The sequence below is a fragment of the Phyllopteryx taeniolatus genome, chromosome 8 (assembly GCF_024500385.1).
Source record: "Phyllopteryx taeniolatus isolate TA_2022b chromosome 8, UOR_Ptae_1.2, whole genome shotgun sequence".
Taxonomy (NCBI): domain Eukaryota; kingdom Metazoa; phylum Chordata; class Actinopteri; order Syngnathiformes; family Syngnathidae; genus Phyllopteryx; species Phyllopteryx taeniolatus.
The window spans coordinates 27,361,033-27,382,120 of record NC_084509.1 but is presented as its reverse complement, the minus strand read 5'-3'; the positions used below and the strand labels follow the sequence as shown (position 1 = coordinate 27,382,120).

The 21,088-nt window shown below is 48.9% G+C and overlaps 2 protein-coding genes and 1 non-coding gene across 6 annotated transcripts; all 3 read right to left on the bottom strand.

Moving 5' to 3' along the window:
• Positions 1-1,075: 1,075 nt before the first annotated feature.
• On the bottom strand, positions 1,076-8,616 carry LOC133482660 (S-arrestin-like). 2 transcript variants are annotated; one of them, XR_009789866.1, is made up of 15 exons: positions 8,307-8,616; positions 8,085-8,155; positions 7,536-7,596; positions 6,932-6,976; positions 6,492-6,691; positions 6,358-6,417; positions 6,214-6,281; positions 5,994-6,129; positions 4,591-4,675; positions 4,456-4,528; positions 3,516-3,653; positions 3,032-3,109; positions 2,944-2,958; positions 1,494-2,847; positions 1,076-1,398 (listed from the first exon to the last, which is right to left on the bottom strand). XR_009789866.1 is itself a non-coding variant. In XM_061783038.1 (15 exons), the coding sequence occupies exons 1-15, from the start codon at positions 8,614-8,616 to the stop codon at positions 1,311-1,313; spliced, it is 1,485 nt and encodes a 494-aa protein (XP_061639022.1). In that variant the 3' UTR covers positions 1,076-1,310. The 2 variants fall into 2 exon arrangements, 1 of the variants encoding a protein (XP_061639022.1); XM_061783038.1 differs by having other exon boundaries at positions 2,791-2,847.
• Positions 8,183-19,953, bottom strand: LOC133482658 (autophagy-related protein 16-1-like). Of its 3 annotated transcripts, XM_061783036.1 has the most exons (20): positions 19,785-19,952; positions 17,926-18,040; positions 17,135-17,228; positions 16,955-17,066; positions 15,489-15,562; positions 15,341-15,410; positions 14,833-15,014; positions 14,689-14,754; positions 14,535-14,621; positions 13,874-13,933; positions 13,695-13,797; positions 13,117-13,222; positions 11,798-11,868; positions 11,119-11,190; positions 10,278-10,398; positions 10,091-10,196; positions 9,779-9,928; positions 9,566-9,613; positions 8,906-9,007; positions 8,183-8,807 (listed from the first exon to the last, which is right to left on the bottom strand). In XM_061783036.1, the coding sequence occupies exons 2-20, from the start codon at positions 18,032-18,034 to the stop codon at positions 8,714-8,716; spliced, it is 1,827 nt and encodes a 608-aa protein (XP_061639020.1). In that variant the 5' UTR covers positions 18,035-18,040; positions 19,785-19,952; the 3' UTR covers positions 8,183-8,713. The 3 variants fall into 3 exon arrangements, with proteins under 3 accessions (XP_061639020.1, XP_061639017.1, XP_061639019.1); XM_061783033.1 differs by having other exon boundaries at positions 10,091-10,398; positions 19,785-19,953; XM_061783035.1 differs by lacking the exon at positions 19,785-19,952 and adding an exon at positions 19,157-19,475 and having other exon boundaries at positions 10,091-10,398.
• Positions 12,805-13,077, bottom strand: LOC133482832 (small Cajal body-specific RNA 6). Its single transcript, XR_009789984.1, has one exon. It is a non-coding gene; the product is annotated as a small Cajal body-specific RNA 6 (non-coding RNA).
• Positions 19,954-21,088: the final 1,135 nt, after the last annotated feature.

Sequence of the window (21,088 nt, the reverse complement as noted above, 5' to 3'; positions counted from 1 at the left end):
GTTACCGTTTTGTCGCCACACAGTATGCTATCAATACACAAATGTCTGCAGGTCATGGTAACCGCTTGCGGTCACTTCCTGTTGCTGTTCCTCCCCGTCGTCACGGCGATGACAGAGCCTATCCCTGACCCAATCTCTCCAGACGATTGAGTACCTTTTGCCCCCTGACTTTGTCGCCATGTCGGACGTGCAGGACAGAAAGCAGACGAGAGAGCTAAAGGGACCTCGGGGTTTTTGCCGGACTCAAAGCAGAGAGCGGATTCAAAGGTTAGAGGCTGCGGCGGTGGGGGGGACAATTTTCACTTTAATCCCGTCTTGCAGTTTCTGACCGGCTTTCAGGATCGTGCAGGTGAGAAAGGGGAGCGAGGTTTTGAAGGTCTTCCCTTCTGTAATTGGTCTGGCCAATTACAAGAGTTGAAAACGGCTCTCCGTCTTTGACCATGTGTTTATTTTTTGCTTTCTCGAAAAGCGATGCGAGGATTCTGCCCCACGCCAGCAAAGCGTGTTTTCCCTTTTCGTTGATCCTACTTTTTGAATTATTGGGGAAACTGTGTTTGAAAAGAGACCGCGGTGTCTCCAAGGGAGCGACCTGGGTGAATGAAGGCGATGAAATAACTTTTCTGTCAGGGTTTCTCTTGAATTTCATCATTGGGCAAGGAACCAAGGTCAACCCTAACCCGGAAAAGTCACTCGGCCCCGACGTGCAACTGTGCAGAAACACGTTTCCTCAGTCAATGTTCCCTCAAAAGATTCCAAGAACTGGAGGGGGTTCCCAAAAATGCTGCCATCTACAAAAGTAATAAAATAAATCAAATACAAAAATCGGATGGTCACCTTCATTCGCGGGAAAATGCCAACGCTTAAACGTTTGACGGAAACTGAGGGATCGATCGATAACCTCCGCGTTGGAAAATGCCACGAAAACCGTCAACGTAAAACTTGACATCGCCGCGGTAGCGACGAGCGATCCCGAATGCTTCTCGATCGGACGTTGGCCTGCGCGCATTTAGCAGCTTCTGGGTGACAATGTCGATTTCGTCGGCTTGGGAAAACAAAATGAAAAACTCCAATAAAATCATGTGAGCATTTTTCTTTTACTGGGAGGGAAATATTCAAACACAGTGAGTGAACTTGCACGTAATAGCGTTTCAGCATTTGCAGATCATTTGACTTTATTTGGACCCGGTTTTCTGCTCTCCGTGACGACAGGCCAACGGCACCTTTTTGCTGTCTTTTCACTATTATGTCGCGCTATTGTTAACTGTAGCCTACGGTTGCGCGGTGGTCGAAAAGGTCGTTCTCTGCGGAGTTCAGGCGTCGTCCTGGTCGTCGTCGTCCCCGATGACGCCGCGAAGGAAAGAACGTTTGAAATCCTCGAAGGTGATGTCGTCAGACTCGCTGAAAACAACAATCGAGACGACGATGGCATGAAGAGAAAGAAATCCTACTTGTGGGAAATGTACAAGAGAAGAAGTCAAATGAACGCAACTCACTGTGTTTCTTTGGCCGAAAGCAAGAACAAAAAGAAAAGGCGGAACATTTTTAGAGCTGGTGTCAAACTTGTTGCCCGGGGACCAGATCTGGCCCACCGCATCATTTCTTGTGGCCCATTAAAGCATCAAGTGCGTTTCTTGCTAAATGAGTTTCTTCTTTTCAATTTGGCAGACAAATGTGTCATTTTTACAGACATTACTCGCATTTTTTCCCCACCAAACCCCCTTTGAGCATCAATTGAACGATAGCATTTACATGACGTTGTCCCTATTTTCCATGACTTCACATTTCAAAGTGAGCCCAGCACACGCGCAACTCCTTCCGCATTGGGCGAAACGGGTCGGCGCTCGAACGCCTTCACAAAGCCTCCAAGGAATTTTAAACGTCTGCGATGTCTTTTTTTTTTTTTTTTTTAAACAAGATTCCGGGTTTGGTCACGTGACCTTCCGCAGTTAATAGCAGAGGTCTTGTTAAACATATATGGTCACAATTAATTAATTGTGTCTGTGGAATAAAAATGAGGTGACGATGCATTTAAATGATTTTCACAATCTTAACGGCCTTCCGAGGTTCAAAATAAAATTTAAAAAAATAAAAATAAAAAAATGTTTTGCTGATAAAATAAAAGAAACATTTGACATATATAAAACTTATTAAAACAAACAATAATTAAAGGGAAAATGTCATTCGTTTGCGTCTTTTTCAATTTACTTCGTACATGAGCATTTGTGGGTTAAATTATGATTGCAAAATGTATTTTATTTTTTAATTTTACACGTTAAAACAAGATGAAGATAATGACAAAAAAAAGTAAATAAACAATTTTAAAAAATGTGATTTCTTTTTTTCCCCCTGTTGTAAACTTAAAACATATACAAATGGACAAAACATCTTTACTCTTGTATATTTTTGAGATTCATCAGCGTTTGGAATTTTATCCTGCCAAATATCAGAAACGGCCCCAGAAAAATAAACCGCCGCATTGGACTCGGAACACGTCGGCCTGCTCTCGTCCAATAAGAAGCAGCGCAATTCGAGACAATGACGACGACGACGAGACATATCGTTTCAGGCAGCGCAATAATTTGGAACAATCATATTTATTTGTATTCGTTTGTCAAATATTTCTCAAAGACTTTCAAAGGTGACTTAGTGATGAGTCAGCATTTCTTGCAGGACAAACACGCCTTAATCACATTACTGACCTTAATGACCTCACGCTGACAGCGCAATAAGTAATCAGATTAACACGCACGCAAGGTCAGTGGTTGTCATGGTGATGGGAGATGACAGCACGTACCCGCTTCAGGTTTAGGATGCATCAATCTGAAAGGAAGCTCCACACACACCTCGCTGCAGTGGAGAAAACGTGCACGTACACACACAGATACTTGTTCAATTGTGTGTGTGTGTGTGTGTGTGCGCCTGTGTGCGTGTGCGCGCGTGTACCTGGATCCCAGAGGTCTGCGTGCGGCAAAGAAAGGAAAAAGGGTTGTGCGGCGGAAGGAGGAAAGGAAGCGAGCAAAATGAAAGTTACCCTGCAGCCGTCATCTTGAGCAGCAGCTTGTAAGACACCAACATGCCTTGGAGCTCCTTCAGCACCTCCCGCTTCACCCTGCGCGCGCACGCACGCGGAAAACTTCAAGTGGATTGGATTTCATTCGTTTTGCACATCAAGTCATCAGCCAATGAAAAGGTGAACCACAAGGAACCAAGGCGATACGCATACTTGAGGATAACAAATATATGCCGGTGACAATTGTGGTAGTATCTGTCTCCACGTGCTGTTGTGTTCAAATAGCCGCTGCTTTAAGGCTACTATTGCTGCTAATCGCTGGCACGTGATTGGCATTTTGCGTTAGCATTAAGCGAGCACAACAACACCGGCTCGTGTGCCCTAAACGGGCCTCGCCGCGCGAGCTGATGAAGCCCGCTCCCGAAACGTCGTCCAAGACAAACGGAACAGTTGCCGTCCTGGCAGAACGACAAGATTCACAGGCTAATGTGAACGACGTTCTCACATGCTGGAAGAAGCCAGGTTGGTGTCTCGGTGCTTGAGGCTCCCGTCCAGAGCCAGTCCTCGACGTTCCTTGTTGTGCTCCAGACGCGGGTACAAGGCGTACGACTTTGCCAAGCTCGATCCCGACGCCACGCCGTCACTGACCACACGATACACACACACACACACACACACGCGCTGACCTTACAACAATGTAGTGTTTTCCAAATTAAAATCTGATGTTTACTCATGTTTTATTTTGACAAAACACAAAACGAATCCGTCTGCTTTCATGGAGCACGACAGAAATTGGAGAATATTTACTGTTGAGAGGCTGAAATTCTGCCAATTTGGAACATTTGAAGTTCAACGATTCATCGATGATCAAAATAGTTGTCAATTAATTTGATCGATTCATTGTTGCACCTCTAACATTGAAATGAACAAACCAAAAACATTATTTTACTCTTGAAACGATTATCAAAATAGTTTATGAATTTGATAATCGATTAGTTGTCGATTAATTGTTGCACCTCAAAAAAACAGTTGAGCTCTTTACAAAGACCCCTATGACGAGAAAAATTATTTTCCCTCGCCCAGATGGGGGTCACCGGGGCCCCCCTCTAGAGCCAGGCCTGGAGGTGGAGGTCGAGAAGTTCCGACTAGATATAGTCGGACTCGCCTCGGACCCTGGTACCTGTCCTCTTGAGAGGGGTTGGACTCTCTTCCACTCTGGAGTTGCCCACGGTGAGAGGCGCCGAGCAGGTGCGGGTATACTTATTGCTTACTATACTTATTGACATTTCATTTTATTTTAAAGGAGAAAATTGATTTCACGAATGAGTAAATGAAATTACGAGCTCGGCGAGGGGAACAAATTCAACCAGAGCGTCAAGGTACCACTTAAGGTGTCCGGGCGGGACTGTCTAAGAAGTCAGTCTGTCGTGTTTTTGGTCTCTCACCACGTTTCCTCTTTGGCCACGGACTTGACGTACTTGTCGTTGGAGTAGAGGATGACGTTGGTCACCTGCGCCACTGCGGAGACAACGGAAGGTGGCGAACCTGCGAGCGACAAAGCGGCGGCGCACGCGTTCTACCTGACAAGCTGATGTCCTTCACGTTCCTGTTGGAGCGGTTTGTGATCTCCACGCCGGCCTGGACCGGCTCGCCGTGGTAGAACGTCTGCAGACAAACGGGGAAATCGGGATTTTAGCGGCATGACTGAGAAGTGACCGAGCCATCCATCACAAAAACTGTCAATGATTTACATCGACGGCCCTGACCGTGTCTAACACTATTCTTGTCCGAGACTACATCTATCCACGGTACACACGTAAAGGAGTTTTCAAAAAATCTTTAGGCCCACCGCACACCGAGCAACGTGGCCAAACCCGACCGGAATGAACCGTCGGTCGAGAAAAGACAGTTGCATCATCTGCCGGCGCGCTGCCATGAAAAACTGCGAGCCCTTATCAGGTTTTGAGGTTCCACGCGGAGTACATCGTACTTTTTATTCAAAAGTACAACCATAGCGTGACGGTCAAGGAGGAAGTGAATTGCCACACGGAGACAAAGTGAGCGAGATTTAAGGAGACCGTGGGGGATATTGTCAGAGACTCATCATGATCATGAAAAATCCTAGAACTACACGGGAGGAGCTTGTTCATGATCTCAAGGCAGCTGGGACCACAGCCACGAGAACTACATCAGAATCCTCTTTATTTGCCAAGTATGTTCAAAAAAACACAAGGAATTTGTCTCCGGTAGTTGGAGCCGCAACAGACAGTCAATGTGACTCGCCGTGTTTGGAGGAAGAGGACTTCAGACTATGACCCAGAGAACAAAATCCCCATGGAAGCCTTTTTGCTGTGGGGGTGTTTTGTGTCTACAAAGGGGCCAGGTAAGCTTCGCCGCATGCAGGGAAATACGGATGGAGCCTTGCACCGCGAAAATCCTGGCGACAACCTCCTTCATTCTCTCAGCCAGAAAACCTCAAATGGGTTGCGGACGGGGCTCCCGGCACGACGATGACCCAAAGCGGGTCAGGTCATGGAGCGGCCTAGCCAGCCTCCAGACCTAAATCCCGTAGAAAATCTGCGGAGGGAGCTGAAGCTTCAAGTTGCCAAGGTCTAGTCTCCAAGTATTTGGAGAGGATCTGTAAAGAGGAGCGCTCCAAAATTCCTCCCGGGAATCTGGTAATCAACTCCAAGAAACCTCTGACCTCATACTGGCCAACAACGGCTTCTCCACCAAGTACCGAGTCAGGATTTGATAGGGGCTCAAATACCGGCTGGGTCTCGCTAGCTTAAAGCCAGGAAGGGTATTTTGGGAGTGTCAACGCTCGTGTACATTCTGATTGACCGCTACATCTGTGGCGTTGTGACGACACGCAAAACTGGCGTCCGACCGTCGGCCACTCGTGAAAAAACTAGTTGCCGAACCCCGCGCGCTACACGAGAGGTCAGTCGGGTTGACAGAAGAGTCCAGTTGTCCGGTTGACCTCTTTGGGCAGACTCAGTTTGACGTGAAGAGGTTTGTCCGACATCAGGAAGTCAAACGTGGTGTCTGCGACCGGTGACACCTCAACGTCCCGTGGACTGTACTGGATCTTCCGAATGCCAAGACGAACCGAACTCCTGCAAAGACACAGACGAGTCAGATAAAAGGAAGCCGAGCCACGAAGAAGTCAGACCAAAAAAAATGTAATAAAAGACACTCACTCTTTGGCCATTTTGTCGTCTCGACAGTCTGCACAGAAAACTTTCACCTCAAACTCCACGGCACATTTCTGCACCCAAACGTACAAGTACGAACGTTAGCACGTTAGCACGAGCTTCAACTCAGTTTTGAGCATTGGTGGCGACCTTTCCAACGTCTGAAGGTCCAGGCTGCAGCGTGACCGAGTTGGGCAGGTTGTCTGGAAACTGCAAAAAAAGCAAATCACAGCACAGATGACTTCATGTCCCTCCCGTAGGGGGCGCTCAAGCTCAAGGCTGACCTCCAGGAAGAAAGGGAAGGCGTTGCGGTCCAGTTTTCTCAGCAACTTTTCCTGAATTTTGCTGTGCGTCAGCTGCTCCTTGTCCTGTAGCTCCGGGAAAACCTGACGGGTCACCACGAACAGGTCGCGCCTGAAGGCCACGCCCATCACATCCACGTCTTGACGGCCGTATTGGAAGGTGCACGACAACATCACGTAGACTGAAACGACAAAGCGGACGACAATTTTGTGCACGACAAAAGACCATCATTAGCCAGATTGCATAACTGCCAGTCATTTTTTCAACGTTCAAGAAAACAACAAAACAAACTAATTCAACAAACACGAAGAGTCCAGTTGCGCCGATTCAACCTTTGCGGATTACCGTGACCCGGTTGACTCGGAGCAACCGCGGTTGTGTTTCATTTTCCACACGGTTGGCGTCTCATTCCGCCACTGACCTCGTTTTGCTCTCAGCTGCGAAGGGTCGACGACAATCACGCCGTCTGAAAGACAACAAACGACACGCCGCGTTGCAAGTCATGACATATGAATACAGAGTTCCTCAACTCCTGCTGCCAGCAAACTGTTTCAGGGAGCTGAGGAGCTTCGTGTGGGGAGTGTCGGCCATTCGTCGTCTGCAAATGCCAGAAGGCCAGGCAAATGTATTTCAGACTCAAAGTAGCTCAATGTGCTCGCTTCACATGATTAAAAGCATTTCAAAACAAAGCGCAAAAAGTACAGAAAAATTAAAAAGGACTAAAAACTTAGCAATGCTTTAGAGTGCTGAATGATAAGCGAGAACAAAAGAAGAGTTTTTAAGCGGGCCTTGATCGCGTTGACACTCGGGGATGACTTATTCCATTTGTGTGCAGCGTAACGCCCACACGCTCCGTCGCCGTCTTTGCTTTGGACTCTGTGCTCCACTATCTGATCGGAATCTGCAGATCCCATTAGCCGGCGGGGAGACTTTTCAAACTCTCCTTGTCCTGCTCAGAACTCGAGCCGCGGCGTTCTGAACGTTGCGGCGCTCCTTTTGGAAACGTGAAAGAGAGCCGCACTCACCAACTGGATCCACATGGTCGCAGTGGTCCACGAAGTCTCTGCTGGGCAGGTAGACGGTCACCTACGGCGACATGCTAACATGGAGGTCACGTGGCAGGGAAGGTACACGGGTGCGCGCATGTCGTAGTAACGTGACAAGACTTGGCACCCTGTTTAAAGTTTACAACACAGCAAGAACTTAGACAACGGGAACAGTTTTGTGTGATACCGCCTTCAGAAAATCTCATCCAGAAACCCCTTCAGGAAAAAACTTGATTCAGAGCTTTTGAATTCATCTACTTGGGGAAGCCCTTCTCTGATTGGACTGCAAGTTTCCGTTACAAATATCCACCAATACGCTTGACGGGCACGCCAGCTGTCACTTGGTTTGCCCTGGAGGATTTTCGCGGCGTTTTAAGTGCGCATTGTGTTTTGGGAAAACTTCCAAAGATGGCGGCCACCTGTCAAGTAGCTCATGTGAGTCGCGCGCGAGTCATAGTGTCCGTAAGCCGCGTTGCGGACCGCGGGAACGCACGAAGGCGTCAACTCGTTGCCACGACAACAACTTACCGACTTGTCTCGGGAGACTTTCTTGAAAACGACCCGTTTGGGACTCATGGCGAGCGCACCTGCAAGACACTCTTTGGGGGAAGAAAAAAAAAAAAAAGTCTCACGCAGGGATGACTTTTATTATGAACGCACGAAAAAACATCCGCACAACAAAAAATCCATTTCATTAAATAAAATCCAAACAAAAGAGTGACGGAATTACAACGGAGCTGAATGACACACCTGATGATGACGATGATGATGATGAAGACGACTGATGAAGACTGATGATCCGCCCGAGCCAGCTGGATTTATACAAACGCATTAAGCTGCTTATGAAACCCGCACACACATCTCCACACTTGCACTTTCTTCCTTCTCGCTGAAGCCGAGGAAGCGAGCGGAGCCGAGATTGGACGTCTTTATTGGCTTTGCGTGTGTACAAAGTCAAGAGCGTGTCGACAAGTGAACATTGACGGCAAGTCGCAGGAAAAACAAAGAGTGTTCCGTTCTGTACACCGAGGTCACGGCCGAGCCCGTCGGATTCGGGCATGCTGCCGGCAGTTCTTTATAAAAAAAAAAAAAGTGCGTGGTGGCACCCATGTGAAGGCGAGACATGGCGCAGCGTCCGGTCCGGTCCGGTCCTCCCGTCACATGTCGGACCACAGGATGGCCTTGCTGCCCTTCTCCACGCTGCTCACGTACGCGCCCGACGGCGACCACGACACGGCGTTGATGGCCGAGCTGCGGGAGACGACAACCAGTTGGCAAACCTCACACGGCGGCCAGCGCGGCCACAAAGTCAGGAGTCAGGAGACGTCGCCTCAACTGTGACGTCTTACTTGTGATTCCGGTCCAGCGTTTTGTCCACCTTCCCCGTCAGAACGTTCCAGATGTACAGCGTTCCGTCAGCCGAGCCGCCGGCCACATAGTTTCCATCGGGACTAAAACAAAAACAAAACATCTTCCTACTATTTGTTCCCATACAAGTTAGCCTGTGCTAAAGCGCGCGTTCGGATCGGACGTCTCTGCGCGTCTTTCTGGCCGCCGCGCAACGAGCGACGCGGCCCGAAAGCCATGACCTTGAGTACCGCACATCAACGGACGCGCTGCGACGGAAAAACCCTCTATGGGGTTTAAATTGGATTTGAAAATGTATATAGAGGACCCGCGCTATTCGCTGGGGATACGGACCCGGCCCGACCGCAAAAAGAGAAACTCAGCGGACGATTGACGTCAGCAGGAGTGCGTTAGAAAAAAACAGGTTTCAACTCCAAAACTTCTTGAATAAGCGAGGATATAACGCTTCTAAGCGTTTTTGAGGTTGCCCCCCCAACAAAAAAAAATGTAAAAGAAAATATTAATAGCCAATAGGTGAATCCGTGGGTGCTGAACGATGTGATGTGGGGGTCCACCGTCGAAGCGAATATCCATGACAGCTTGGAATTTGTCACCATTTCTTTATGCATTTCTTTATTTACATCCTTTCAGAGCCAACCCACCTGAAGGTCACTCGGGTCCAGTCGGCGCCGCACTTGAAGCCTTGAGCGCTGAAGGTGACAAGACAAGAGTGAGCCTTGCGTCGCGTCACCGAACACACAGTCGCATCACGTCGAGTCGAGTCAGGTCAAGTCAAGGCGCTTCTTATCGAGAGCCATCGGCGCGTCATGTCACCGTGTGCTACGTCGCACTTTGCGTGGGCATCGAACACGGACCTGAGGGTCTGTCTGACAGCGTTTGCGCGCAGGTCGACGATCTTGAGCAGGTCGTCTCTGGAGCAGGCGAGCAGCTCGGTGCGGTCGTGGTTTAGGTCCAAAGACGTCACCCGGCCCAAAAGCTCCAGCTCCCGCACGTTGCTCTCAGCCCTGAAACAAAAACAAGCGTCTTGCGTGTCCGTCCATCCTCTTGAGCGGGAAAGCTCGGACTCGCCTCTCCCCAGCCGCTTCGTCCAGCTTTTCTGGGGGATCCCCGTATGCCCAACTCGGGCATCTTCATTTTACTTTCTAGTGCGGACGCAGCTCACTGACCTGATGTCCCAGAAGCGGACTTTCTTGTCGAAGTGTCCGCTCATCACGCACTGCTCGGTGCACACGATGTCGTTGCAGCTGGAGCCCGTGAACACCGTCTTCATGCCTGCCGGAAAGAAAAAGGCGCGGTCGGCGGTGCGTGGGAGTTCCGCGGGGAGGCGGGGCCTCCAGCCGGGCGGCGACGTACAGACTTTGCTGCGGAGGTCCCACAGTTTGAGGGTTCGGTCGTAGCTTCCCGAGACGATGCGAGCGTTGTCCAGCAGGAAGCGCGCCGACAGGACCTTCCCGCTGTGTCCGGTCAGCGTGTGCTGCGGAAAAGGCGAGCGCCGAACACCGTCGAGGACAACTCGGAATTTTTAAAAACAGCGACCATCATCTTTTCCCATGGCAATGACTGGAAATGCCATGAATGTGTTACTTCTCATCGCGGACCCTCGCCGACACCGGACGCTTTCTCCAAAACTTTCTCCAAACTATTTTTACATTGCAGCCTTTCCTGGCCTTTTTGGTGATTATTTTTTGGGGCGGTGGGGGGGGGCGACACCTAGGCTCCGTTTTTCACGGACAAAAATAAAACTCCCCATTTCTGTACTCTCTGCAAGTCCCGAAAAATGTCACAGAATAGTGCCAAAGGTCTGCCGAATACAAAAGTACGTAGTCGCCACACATATTTGCAATTTGCGAATGCGAAGTTGCCTAGTTGCAGTTTTTTTGGTTTTGGTTTTTGTGAAGCCGACGCTCTTTCATTTGCAGTTTTTGAAAAATATTACTTTAATGCCATTGTGGATGCCTATTTGTATTTCCTGCCAACCAGTCAGACTGGTTGTATGAATGCGTTGTGTCGTTTCATATGTTCAGTTTGTTGTTTTTTGTGTGTGTGTGTGTGTGTGTGTGTTGGACCCCCTCTAAAAAGAGATGATTCGTCGCAAGGAGTGCCTTCGTGATAAAAAGTATCAAATAACTCTCTAAACCTCATCGCGTGCACACTAGATGCTAACGAGTCTCGTTTGTGTTCATCAGCGACTGACCCTCAGTCTGTAGTCGTCCAAAGTCCAGATGCGGCTGGCAAAGTCGTTGGAGGCGGCCAACAGGTACGAACCCTGCACGCGCGCGCGCGCGCACACACACACACACACACACACACACACACACACACACCCATTCAGATTAAATGCATTTAGTTATTCCACATACTTGACATCCAGTTTAAGGTCCATCATGTACTAGTATGCTTTGGTCCCAACTAGTAAATCAGGGATTCGTTCTTGCGGGATGCAAAAGACGTCACTGAATTCAATACAAATCAAATTTACAACATGTAATACATGAAAAACAACATATTATTGTGCATTTTCTTGGAAAAACAACTTCAGAGCGTCATAACCGCTACTTAAAATGTGTCTGTGATAAAGCTAAAGGTTCCACAATTTCAAGACGTATCAACAAAATCATACCAAAAATAATCAAGCAGGAGAGACCAGAGGTGAACAACAAAAATAAATAAATAAATTAAAAAAAACACATTTCAGGGGGTGCTTGAGGGCTATTTTGTATTTTAAAGGGGTATTAAACCCCAAAATATGTGGTTGTCCAACACGTATGCCGAAGTTGCTCTCCTAAGAAAGAGCATACGAGTACATGGATATCAAGGACATGGAACAAAAGCTGAAAAGCAAAAAAAAAAAAAAAAAAGTGTCAGAGCCTTACAGCGCTGTCGAACTCGATGCTGGTGATGCCGGCGTTGCTGCCGGTCAAAGCTCCTTTCGGCTCACAGCGACCTGCGCGCACGCACACACTCGTCAATGAACTGCTTTCAGCGGCCGACGGCTTTTATTCAAAAGTACAGTGGTGCCTTGACTTAGGAGTTGAATTCGTTCGTTGACTCGTACGGTTGCACCTTGAGATATGAGCGTCGCGCGACTCACTCGTTATTTACCGTAGCATTAACGAGCCGCTCCACCGAAAGCGAGATGTCGCCAATCGACTTCCGTTCCGTCGAGTAATTGAGTAAAACGAGTCGCGGTGAAGGCGGCGCAGAACAACCGCCTCACAGTTCTGAGGTCCCGGGTTCAAATCGGGCCTTCCTGTGGCTTTTTTGTAAATAAATATTTACAAAGTTTGAAAAGTTTATCCCAAGTTACAAGATTGTCATTCCATGTGTGTGGCATGTGTTCCGGTCCACTTCAAACCCAGGTGACACCCTGAGACAATCCACAATATAAAACGTGTTTGTTGCATTATATGCGTGCAGCGTGTGGAAAACATGATCGCATGTCGACCTAATGACAAATGGGCTACATTTTGCTTCAGAAAAACAACCCAGATAAGTGAATGTTCCAAAAATATTCCACAATGATATCGATGCAACTGTTCCAAAATCAATGTTCTTTTGTGTTCAAAAGTGTAAATGTGAGCCGGACCTTTTTTCCTCAGACAATCTAACAGATTGCACCACCAGGTCGTGTGAGGAAACCGCATTCAGAATGGCACATGACCAGAGAGAGCCAATCCCAAGCGTCGGCTGGAGAAGGAAGTGACGTGAAAAACAAAAACAGTTTCAAAATGTAACTGAAATGGAAATTGTAATTCAAGTATAATTTAACGACATTTTCTCACAGTAAAGTCGTGGATTACAATCGCATAGTTACATGTAATGAGTTATTCCCCAACACTGCTCTTAAGTCAAGGTACCAGTGTAGTGCATATTGAATGGAGGTCTCAGGTTGAAAACTTGAGATCAGTAGCCCCGCCCCTCCCGCGCCTGACGCTCCACTCAAATGTTTTGTTGCTGTTGGAAGCGAGCACGAGGAGCCGACGAGATCTGCACGCAGGCTCCCGATACCGTGTCGCTTCCCGTTCGTGTGCGCAGCGCGGCGAGCGCGCCGACACGTCGGGACTCGGAAGAGCCGGCGGCGCGGCGCGGGCTGCCGTGAGCGCGGCGGGAGGGGATTGCGGGTAATCAGACCTTTTACTGCTCATCATCGACCCACTCGTCACTCGCGCGACAAAGCGTCGGCAGAACCCACCTGAGACCAGCTCCCATAGCTTCACCCTGCGGTCCATCCCTCCCGTGGCCAAGAGACGCGAGCCGGGGCCGAACCGCACCGCGTTCACCTCGCCGTCGTGCGCTTCCTGCGCAAAAACCAGCAAGACGCATGACTGACGCACGCGCACAAACGCTCATTTCCCTTGGCGCTTCGCACGCATCATACTCAGGAATCAAGCTAAAGGACTTTTATTCATCATAATAATATTATTATAGTCATTTGTTGAATTTGCAGCATTAGGAAGTCATATTGACTCAAGTCAAAAGCTATTTTAATCAAAAACCTCTCATTGGTCAAGTTCCATTTTGACATATTTTGCTAGCATCTTCACTATTCTTGCATCCATTCAACTTGTGACGTTTTGGACTTTTTGCAGGATGTCAGAATCTCCTCCAGAGGCGGTCCAGGGGCCAAGGGCGCCCTGTGCCTCTTCCCACACACACAGGTATAGCTATAAAATCAACTAAAAACGAATATAATTCCATTAAAAAAATAATAATAATCTATATTTTTGACATGGTGTCTTTATGTTGTGGACTTTCATCTATTGTACTTACAAAAACGTGCAGCGCTGTGGACGGGACCCGAACCTCCACGCAGGCCCCCGACGGAGCCTGGCTGTTTTCCGGAGAAGTCCCGAAGGAGTTGGCGCCTCGCCGTCTGCGGAGGACAACGACTCTCAAGAGACGCGATCGTTCCGCCGCACGGAAACGCACGAACAAACGTGTCGACGCACCCGAAGATGTTGGAGATGGAGTCCAGCAGACCACCAGGGGGCGGCTGGGAGATTTTCTTACTGAAAAACAAAATCACTTTTGACAGCACCACTGAGAATAAATTCGATGTGGATGGCGCTAAACATGAATGCCCCGCATATCTGCCGGTCGACATTTGTGAATTTGCAGATTTTTGGATGAACCTACCCTGCGTTATTCACTGAAAAGCAATTTAAAACCTTCATATAATCCTAAATAACTTTTTCCTTTTGTTTGAATGCAAAACAAGTACATTCGGAAAATCTTGAGATTTAATGACATTGTTTTTAAACGCTTTAACGAAACAACTTCAGCTTTTTGCGTCGCCCAAAACTAAATCACAGGTATTTGAAAGGGAAAAACGGAATCAACTTATGAAGAGTTAAGAATTATTCCCACTCCATTTTCTACATGAGCATAATAATTTCCCCAAACGATCCCGAGTCTCACCACACCTTCGAATTCATCCCGCGGGTCGGCAGGTTTTGGCCTGCAAGCCATGTTGGACCCCCCCTGATTTCAAGCAGGTTCCCATGGTTTTTTTGTGCCTCTTTTAAAAGGGGTCTTCCTTCCTCCCTTCCGTTTTCAGTATCTCGGACTAAGCACGGAGGGAGCAAATTGCCAAGTGCCATCAAAGGTTACCTGGCCGTTCTGCCGAGCGCACGCTCGCTCGCCGTCTCGCCGCCTCCCTTCCCGGAATCCTCGGCCAGAACTTCGATGTCGTCGTCCCTGAGGAGAACAAAGAGTCAGCGCGTGCGCCGTGTGCACCCGCCGGACTAGTCGCGAGTTCACCGACGGGTCGACGGGAAGCGGTTCTTTGGCGGCGTCCGCCAGCTCCTTCTGCAGTTTAGCCTGTCTGCGTCTGGAAGGAGGCGAGAGGAGCGCACGGGAGTCACACTCGCGCCGTTCGGTCCGTCCGGCGGGCGTCTCCTCCACCCACCTGCTGTCCTTCTCGTTCTCGGCGTTGAGCCGGTTGGCTTCCTGAGCCTTCTCGGCCATCCAACGCGAGACCAGCTCCTGGTTGTCCTCCGTGGTCTTCCTCAGTTTCTCCTCCAGGGCGCTGAAGGTAATCTGCAGGGCGTCATACTCGTCCTTCAGAGTCTGGTTGGCTCGCTCCAAGTCCTGCACGACGAACACATTTCATTATTCTAGTAGATGTTCTCGGTTGCTTCGCAAATCGATACCATCGGTCTGTCCCCACTAAGAGTCCAAATCCAACAGAGAGGATTTCGAAGAACAAAAGGAGCACCATATTGAAATGACTTCAAGTCAAAGTCAAGCAAAGTCTTTCGTCAGATTCAGCCGAGCAAGTCCAAGTCCTAAAATTGCCGACTCGAGTCAATGATGTTTACACGGCACCGGAAAAATTGAGGATGGGTTTTGATTGAGGATCCTCGCTAGTAGCGCGACAAGCGTCCCGAGCCGGCGGCGGGTCCCGGTCCCGGTACCTGCAGGCAGTTGTTGAGATCTCGACAGTCTCCCTCCAGGTCGGCCATCTGCTGCTGGTACTCCAGCAGCCTGAAAGACGAGACGAGCGGTCAGCGGGCGCGAGCGGGGCCGGCCCGCGCGCCGACGACGACTCCCGCTACTACCGACTTGGCCTCGTTGCTCTGAATCTCCTTGTCCTTCTGCTGGATCAGGTTGTTGAGCTCGATCACAGTCTGGGCCAGCTGCGGGGCGAAACGGAGTCGGTCAAGGACGGCGCCTTCGCGGTGTGAGGGACAACTGCGACCCCCGGTGCTCTCATCAGGAAACGGGCGGCAATAAAGGCGAGGGTGCGGATATTTGACGCATTCGCTCGCATTTCGGCCAGAGACTCTCCACGCTTTGCTTTTACATAATATCTATACAAATTTGCGAAAAACTTTCAATTGAACAAATTCAGACATAAGAGGTTTCCGCCCGGCGGTTAGCAACGCGTCGCAAATCATTTTTCCTCGTAGAAATGAAATGCTATAAATAAGTCATTGTTTTTCACAAGACAAATAGCACGGTGTAATATTTGACTTGATAAAAACACAGTAATGGAACAGAACGTAAAGAATGAAACTGTTTTGCTTCAAATCAAATGAACATCGTGCTTCTGGTGAGCACGCCTTAGCCACCTGGGGGCAGCAGAAAGCAGACATACCGGCGATACGGGACACGGACCGTCGCAACACGACGACGCTTAATAGTAGGTCGTTCTCCACAGAGCAGAAAGAATATACGCCTGTGGTGATCGGAATAGTTACTACGTCGGTACGGACATACGTCACTCGTCACCTTTTTTTTTTTTTTTGGTCTGAGTTTGTTGTCCCATTTCTGTGGGGCCAATGATACATTACTCGTGCACTCACTGTAGTCGTCTCGCCACGCTGCCCTATTTGCATATCTGGTGTTGACCAATACTGGCCACTCATGCCAGAGTAGCATCTGCTCCATTTGCACACTGACTGAGGAGTATCTGCAACATTTGCACAATCGACATTGTCCCAGATGATCGCGCTACTCGTCACTTGAAACCGCATCCACTCCTTGAAGTCTCGGCGCCCTTTGCACAAATGGTCATTGCAGCGGACTATTGCGAGATTACTCTTCCGAACTGCTCTAAGTGCTAGAGGACTCTGCATCTTTTTGCACAACTGTGAAAAAAAAACAATCAAAAACAAAAACAATTGTACCGGCATTACCAGATAACTATTAACCCTTTACTGCTCAGTGACTGGTTTTTTTTTTGTGTCAATGTCTTTCTGTCTCCAAAGCGTTCTCTGTCAATTGACCGTCTGTTGTCGTACTCGAGCGGCTCCAACTATCGGAGACAAATTCCTTGTGTGTTTTTTTTGGACATACTTGGCAAATAAAGATGATTCTGATTCTGAAACGTCTTTTTTGGCCTCCAGAACTCTGGTTGCACAGTGGGAATTCACAGCATTAGAAAACGATTTTAGGATGACCAACTAAAATCAGGTGATTGTGATAGGATGTGGCACTTTCGATCGGCCGCAGAGTCCCCTCGAACAACAAGCGGGCTGACGTTTGCGTTCGCAGTCACCGCGATGTCCGCCAAGACCCGCACGCACCTCTCCTCGTTTCTTGTGCAGCTCCGTCAGCTCCTCCTGGTGGCGGATCCTCATGTCGGCCATCTCCTGCTGCAGCGCCGGCGCGTCGCCGCGTCCGCCGTCCGCCGCCGCCCTGCGAGCCAAACACCGAGTCAGCGAGACGGACGCACGTGCGAAGGCTCGTTTGGCCGTCGCGCTCACGTGGCTTCGTGTCCTCGCGCGACTTCGTACTTGTCCGCCTGGTAGCGCTCCGACAGAACGGCCCGCAGGTCCGACTTCTCCAGCAGACGATTGTCTGAAACGCGCGTGCAAAAAAGCTTTCATGACTTCATCGAACAAGCCTTTCTGTACTAGCGGGCCGAAGATGGAGGAATTTTCTCTGCCTCTGGGAACCGCTTATTTCATTGCGAAGCTCAAGGGCCACGCGAGGGAAAGAGGCGCTAGCAAAATGAACAGAGTTGATTCACCGAGCCACGTCGTTGTGATTGCAGATACGTACAGTGGAACCTCGATAAAACCCACCCGATATAACGGATCAAACTGAATGTCAGGACTGAACAATGTGTCCAAAAATAGTTGCCACTTGTCACTTAAACCGCCATTGACAACACGTGTGAGTTCCACAATTGGCCACAGTTGTTTACCGGCGCTGCGGCGCAACGCAAGCATGGTACGGCGGGATTTCCGGGTCACAGATATACAATATGACTAGATCCAATTCCCAAAGACGTGCCTCCTGTGCCTATGTAGCGACCATGTTGAATGTAAGGAATTGATGAGGCTGCCATGTCATGACGCTTCTATCTATTGTGCAGAGGGAGGGAGAGAGCGAGGGAGGAGAGAGAGAGAGAGAGAGATGCGGGAGGGGCACGACCGCCGGAAAATGTTTTGACGATCTCTCGATAAAGCGGCTGTTCAGCAATCGCGAGGCAATCTTTTTCTTCTTCAATGTCGCCCCGGCGGCGAAGTTCCCTCCGTCCGGCGACACTCACACCGCTGGACGATCTCCTCGAAGGCGTGCCGCTGCAGGCGGTCTCGGAGCTTCAGCTGCTCGCAGATGTGTCTCTTCCACACGCAGGCGCCCCCCCGTCGATGCGCCATGGCCGCCTGGAAGCACAAACGCGAGCGCTATGATCGCACCCGTCTTCATTCGCGCCGGCATCAGTGGGGAAAAAGCTCGCCAAAAAAAAGGAGAACGCTTTGCGCCGTCGCATTATTCGTCCGCATGGCTGAGAGTAGAATATCAGCTCGAAAGCGGTGTTTTCATTCCACGCTGGGAGGACGCCGCGAGAGCGACGAACAAACGGAAGCGATCCTCGCAACCATCTGCTGTTAGAAAACGCTTGCGGTCGCCGGTTTCCTTTCCGACTCGAGGGACGTCGCGCACGCTGTGACGGCGACGTCCGCGTGCCTCACGCTCGTCGGCCGACAAGAGGGAAGAAAAGCCCGCTCGCTGCCAATGTGAATGTGTGTACTTTTCAACACTATTGGATTGAGTGATATTTATTATTATTATTTTCTGTACAGCTACAGCTGATGGTAAAGCGCCATAGAAATAAAGCAGGAAGCTTCCGAGCGCAAGCCCGCCCGCTCCTCGCCGTCGCTGCTTCCGGTCCATCCTCTGCACCGACTAATAAAACGCACCTCGCTTCAAAAGTCAGCCAGGTGTCAAACTGGTGGCCCGGGGGCCAGACCCGACCCGCAACATCATCTTATGTGGCCCGCAAACGCAAATCACGTGCGTCGACTTCACATTTCTTGCAGAAATACCAAAACTGGTGTCTTGTATAATGTTGAGATATTGCAAGCATTTTATGTTACCAATCACCTTTTTGAAATCAATGTAATAATGGTTGAACATTTTTTTTATTGGCTTCTGATTTTAAAACTAGTTCCCCATCAATTTGTTGCGTACGTCATTATATGAGACAATATTTTCGATGGGTTCACAGTCATAACGGCACTCCATAACTACAAAAATGAGTTTGACACCCCCGCTGTCCATGACCGCCGCATGCATTTTAGCCTGTTACGAAGCTTTTATTCCTCGTGCGATGACGTCATACCACGCCTAACGTCATGATATTGGACGGTCTACGTATTTGTATGACCTTTGATCTCGTTTTCTCGGACTCGGCTGATCGCAAATGACAATTTGTCGTCGATTGCCTTGCCTGGATCAATAATGGTGAACTAGATCACCAGCTAAAATGCCGGCCTTGCCTGTGGATGTTGTCATTTCCTTCCCAGGGCGCCAACCGGAGCGTTGTGCTCGTTTCCGGTGCGGACGACGAATCGCGGTCCTCGCTCGGCCTCGTCGTTGGAAGCGATGAGAGGCGAAAGGTCTTCCGAGACGAGCGCAACAGTCCCGCTGCGTCCGTTCATCCGTTCCACGCCCTGCCCTGACAAAGTTGCCCCATGTTGTTTTCATCGCGGCCGAACGGGAACAGAGAATTCCCCTGGGCCGTCCGTCCGTCCGTCTCGGAGAACGGCGGCAGCTGGAAACCGCGTCCAAACTTGATCCGTTTTGTTTCTATTCCGATTTAGCCAAATTCTTCCGGATTCTCTGTCACGTGTTGCGAGCGCCGAAAAACACTGACGTCGACGCGTTTCCCATTCAAAAATAAACAAACGACACCAAATAAAAAGGGGCACACTCGCGTCGGAGAGCGGACGGACACGAGAGCTTTGGCGAAGACGCCGCCGACTCTGTTGTCTTTTGTCCATCGAGCGGCAAAGCTTGCCCAAAGAGTCGTGACTCAACATGTTAGCATGCATGCTAAAGTAGCCGCAAACATCAACGCGGCCTCCGGTACTCTCCTCGGACGTCAGCAACCGGACGAAAGCCTACCTGCGTCGTCCGGAGACTTGTTTGTCGTTGTTCAGCCCGTCAAAGTGTTCCGTTCTTTCACTCCACCGACATCACGTTGTTCACGTTGTTCACTTGGCTCGCTGCGCCTCGCCTCCATTTTGGCTGCGGAGGCGCGCTGCTTTCGGACCGTCGCAGCGAAATGACGTCAGGCGACCACCTTCATCACGGTCCTCATCCTCATCCCCGTCCCCTTTTTACATCTTTTTTGCTGCGTTTTAACCACGGTTTGCAAACTATGCATTACCGCCATCCAGTGGTCTGTAAGGATTACTGCTTTGCAATAATCATCATCATCATCAACACGTGAATATTTTCCACATCATTCAACTACCAAACATAGATCATTATTTTGGAATTAACCACATATCTGTTATTTACACAAATAATAAACTGATAAAACATGATGAAATGTCAATACATCACGTGTTTGTTGCATTATATGTGTGCAGCATATAGAAAAGATGATAGTATGTTGGCGTAATTACAAATGTGCACAATTTAGACAACATTGCTTCATATGACAACCAGATAAGTGAACGTTCCATTAAAAAAGTTCAAAATTATAAAGCTGAAAGTGTTCCAAAGTCAATTAGTTGAACCTTTTCAAAACTGGAAGATTTCACCACAATTCGGAAAAATGGCATTTTATACGAGCAAAATGACACGTGACCACAGAGAGCCAATCACAAGCGTCGAATATAGGCGTGAGGACGGCAGCTATTTTCAAATTGTAATCATGGAAATTTCCAAAAGCAACTGTAACTGAATGAGACATTTTGTGCCAGTCACGTAATGAATTTTTGCTGAAATCCCGACCCAAATTCCAAATTGTCATAATAATGAACAATAATGTTGAGATATTGCATTTTTCTGTTACCAAACCCTTCTTCTACAGTAACTTAAACTATTATCCTTGTCTTCTGATTTCAAAACAAGTTATCCCTCAATTTGTCGTATAATGGTAATATGATTTGATGATTAAACATGTATATGGTTTCACTGTTCTAACCGCCCTGAGGGAAATCATAACTACAATGCGGTCCGAGACAAAAATGCTGCTCTACACTGTTCATTGGGTTTTATGAATCCCACTCGGGTTCTAGGCATTGCTTCTTTGCAGCAGCCAATCATATTGCAGTGGGATGCAGAATAACATTTAACTCCTCTCTGAGCTCATCAGCACGGCACTGAGTCGTGCCTGACTAGCATCTGCACCATTTGCACAATCAACATTGTCCCAGATTATCGCACTACTCGTCACTTTAATCTGCATACATTTCTTG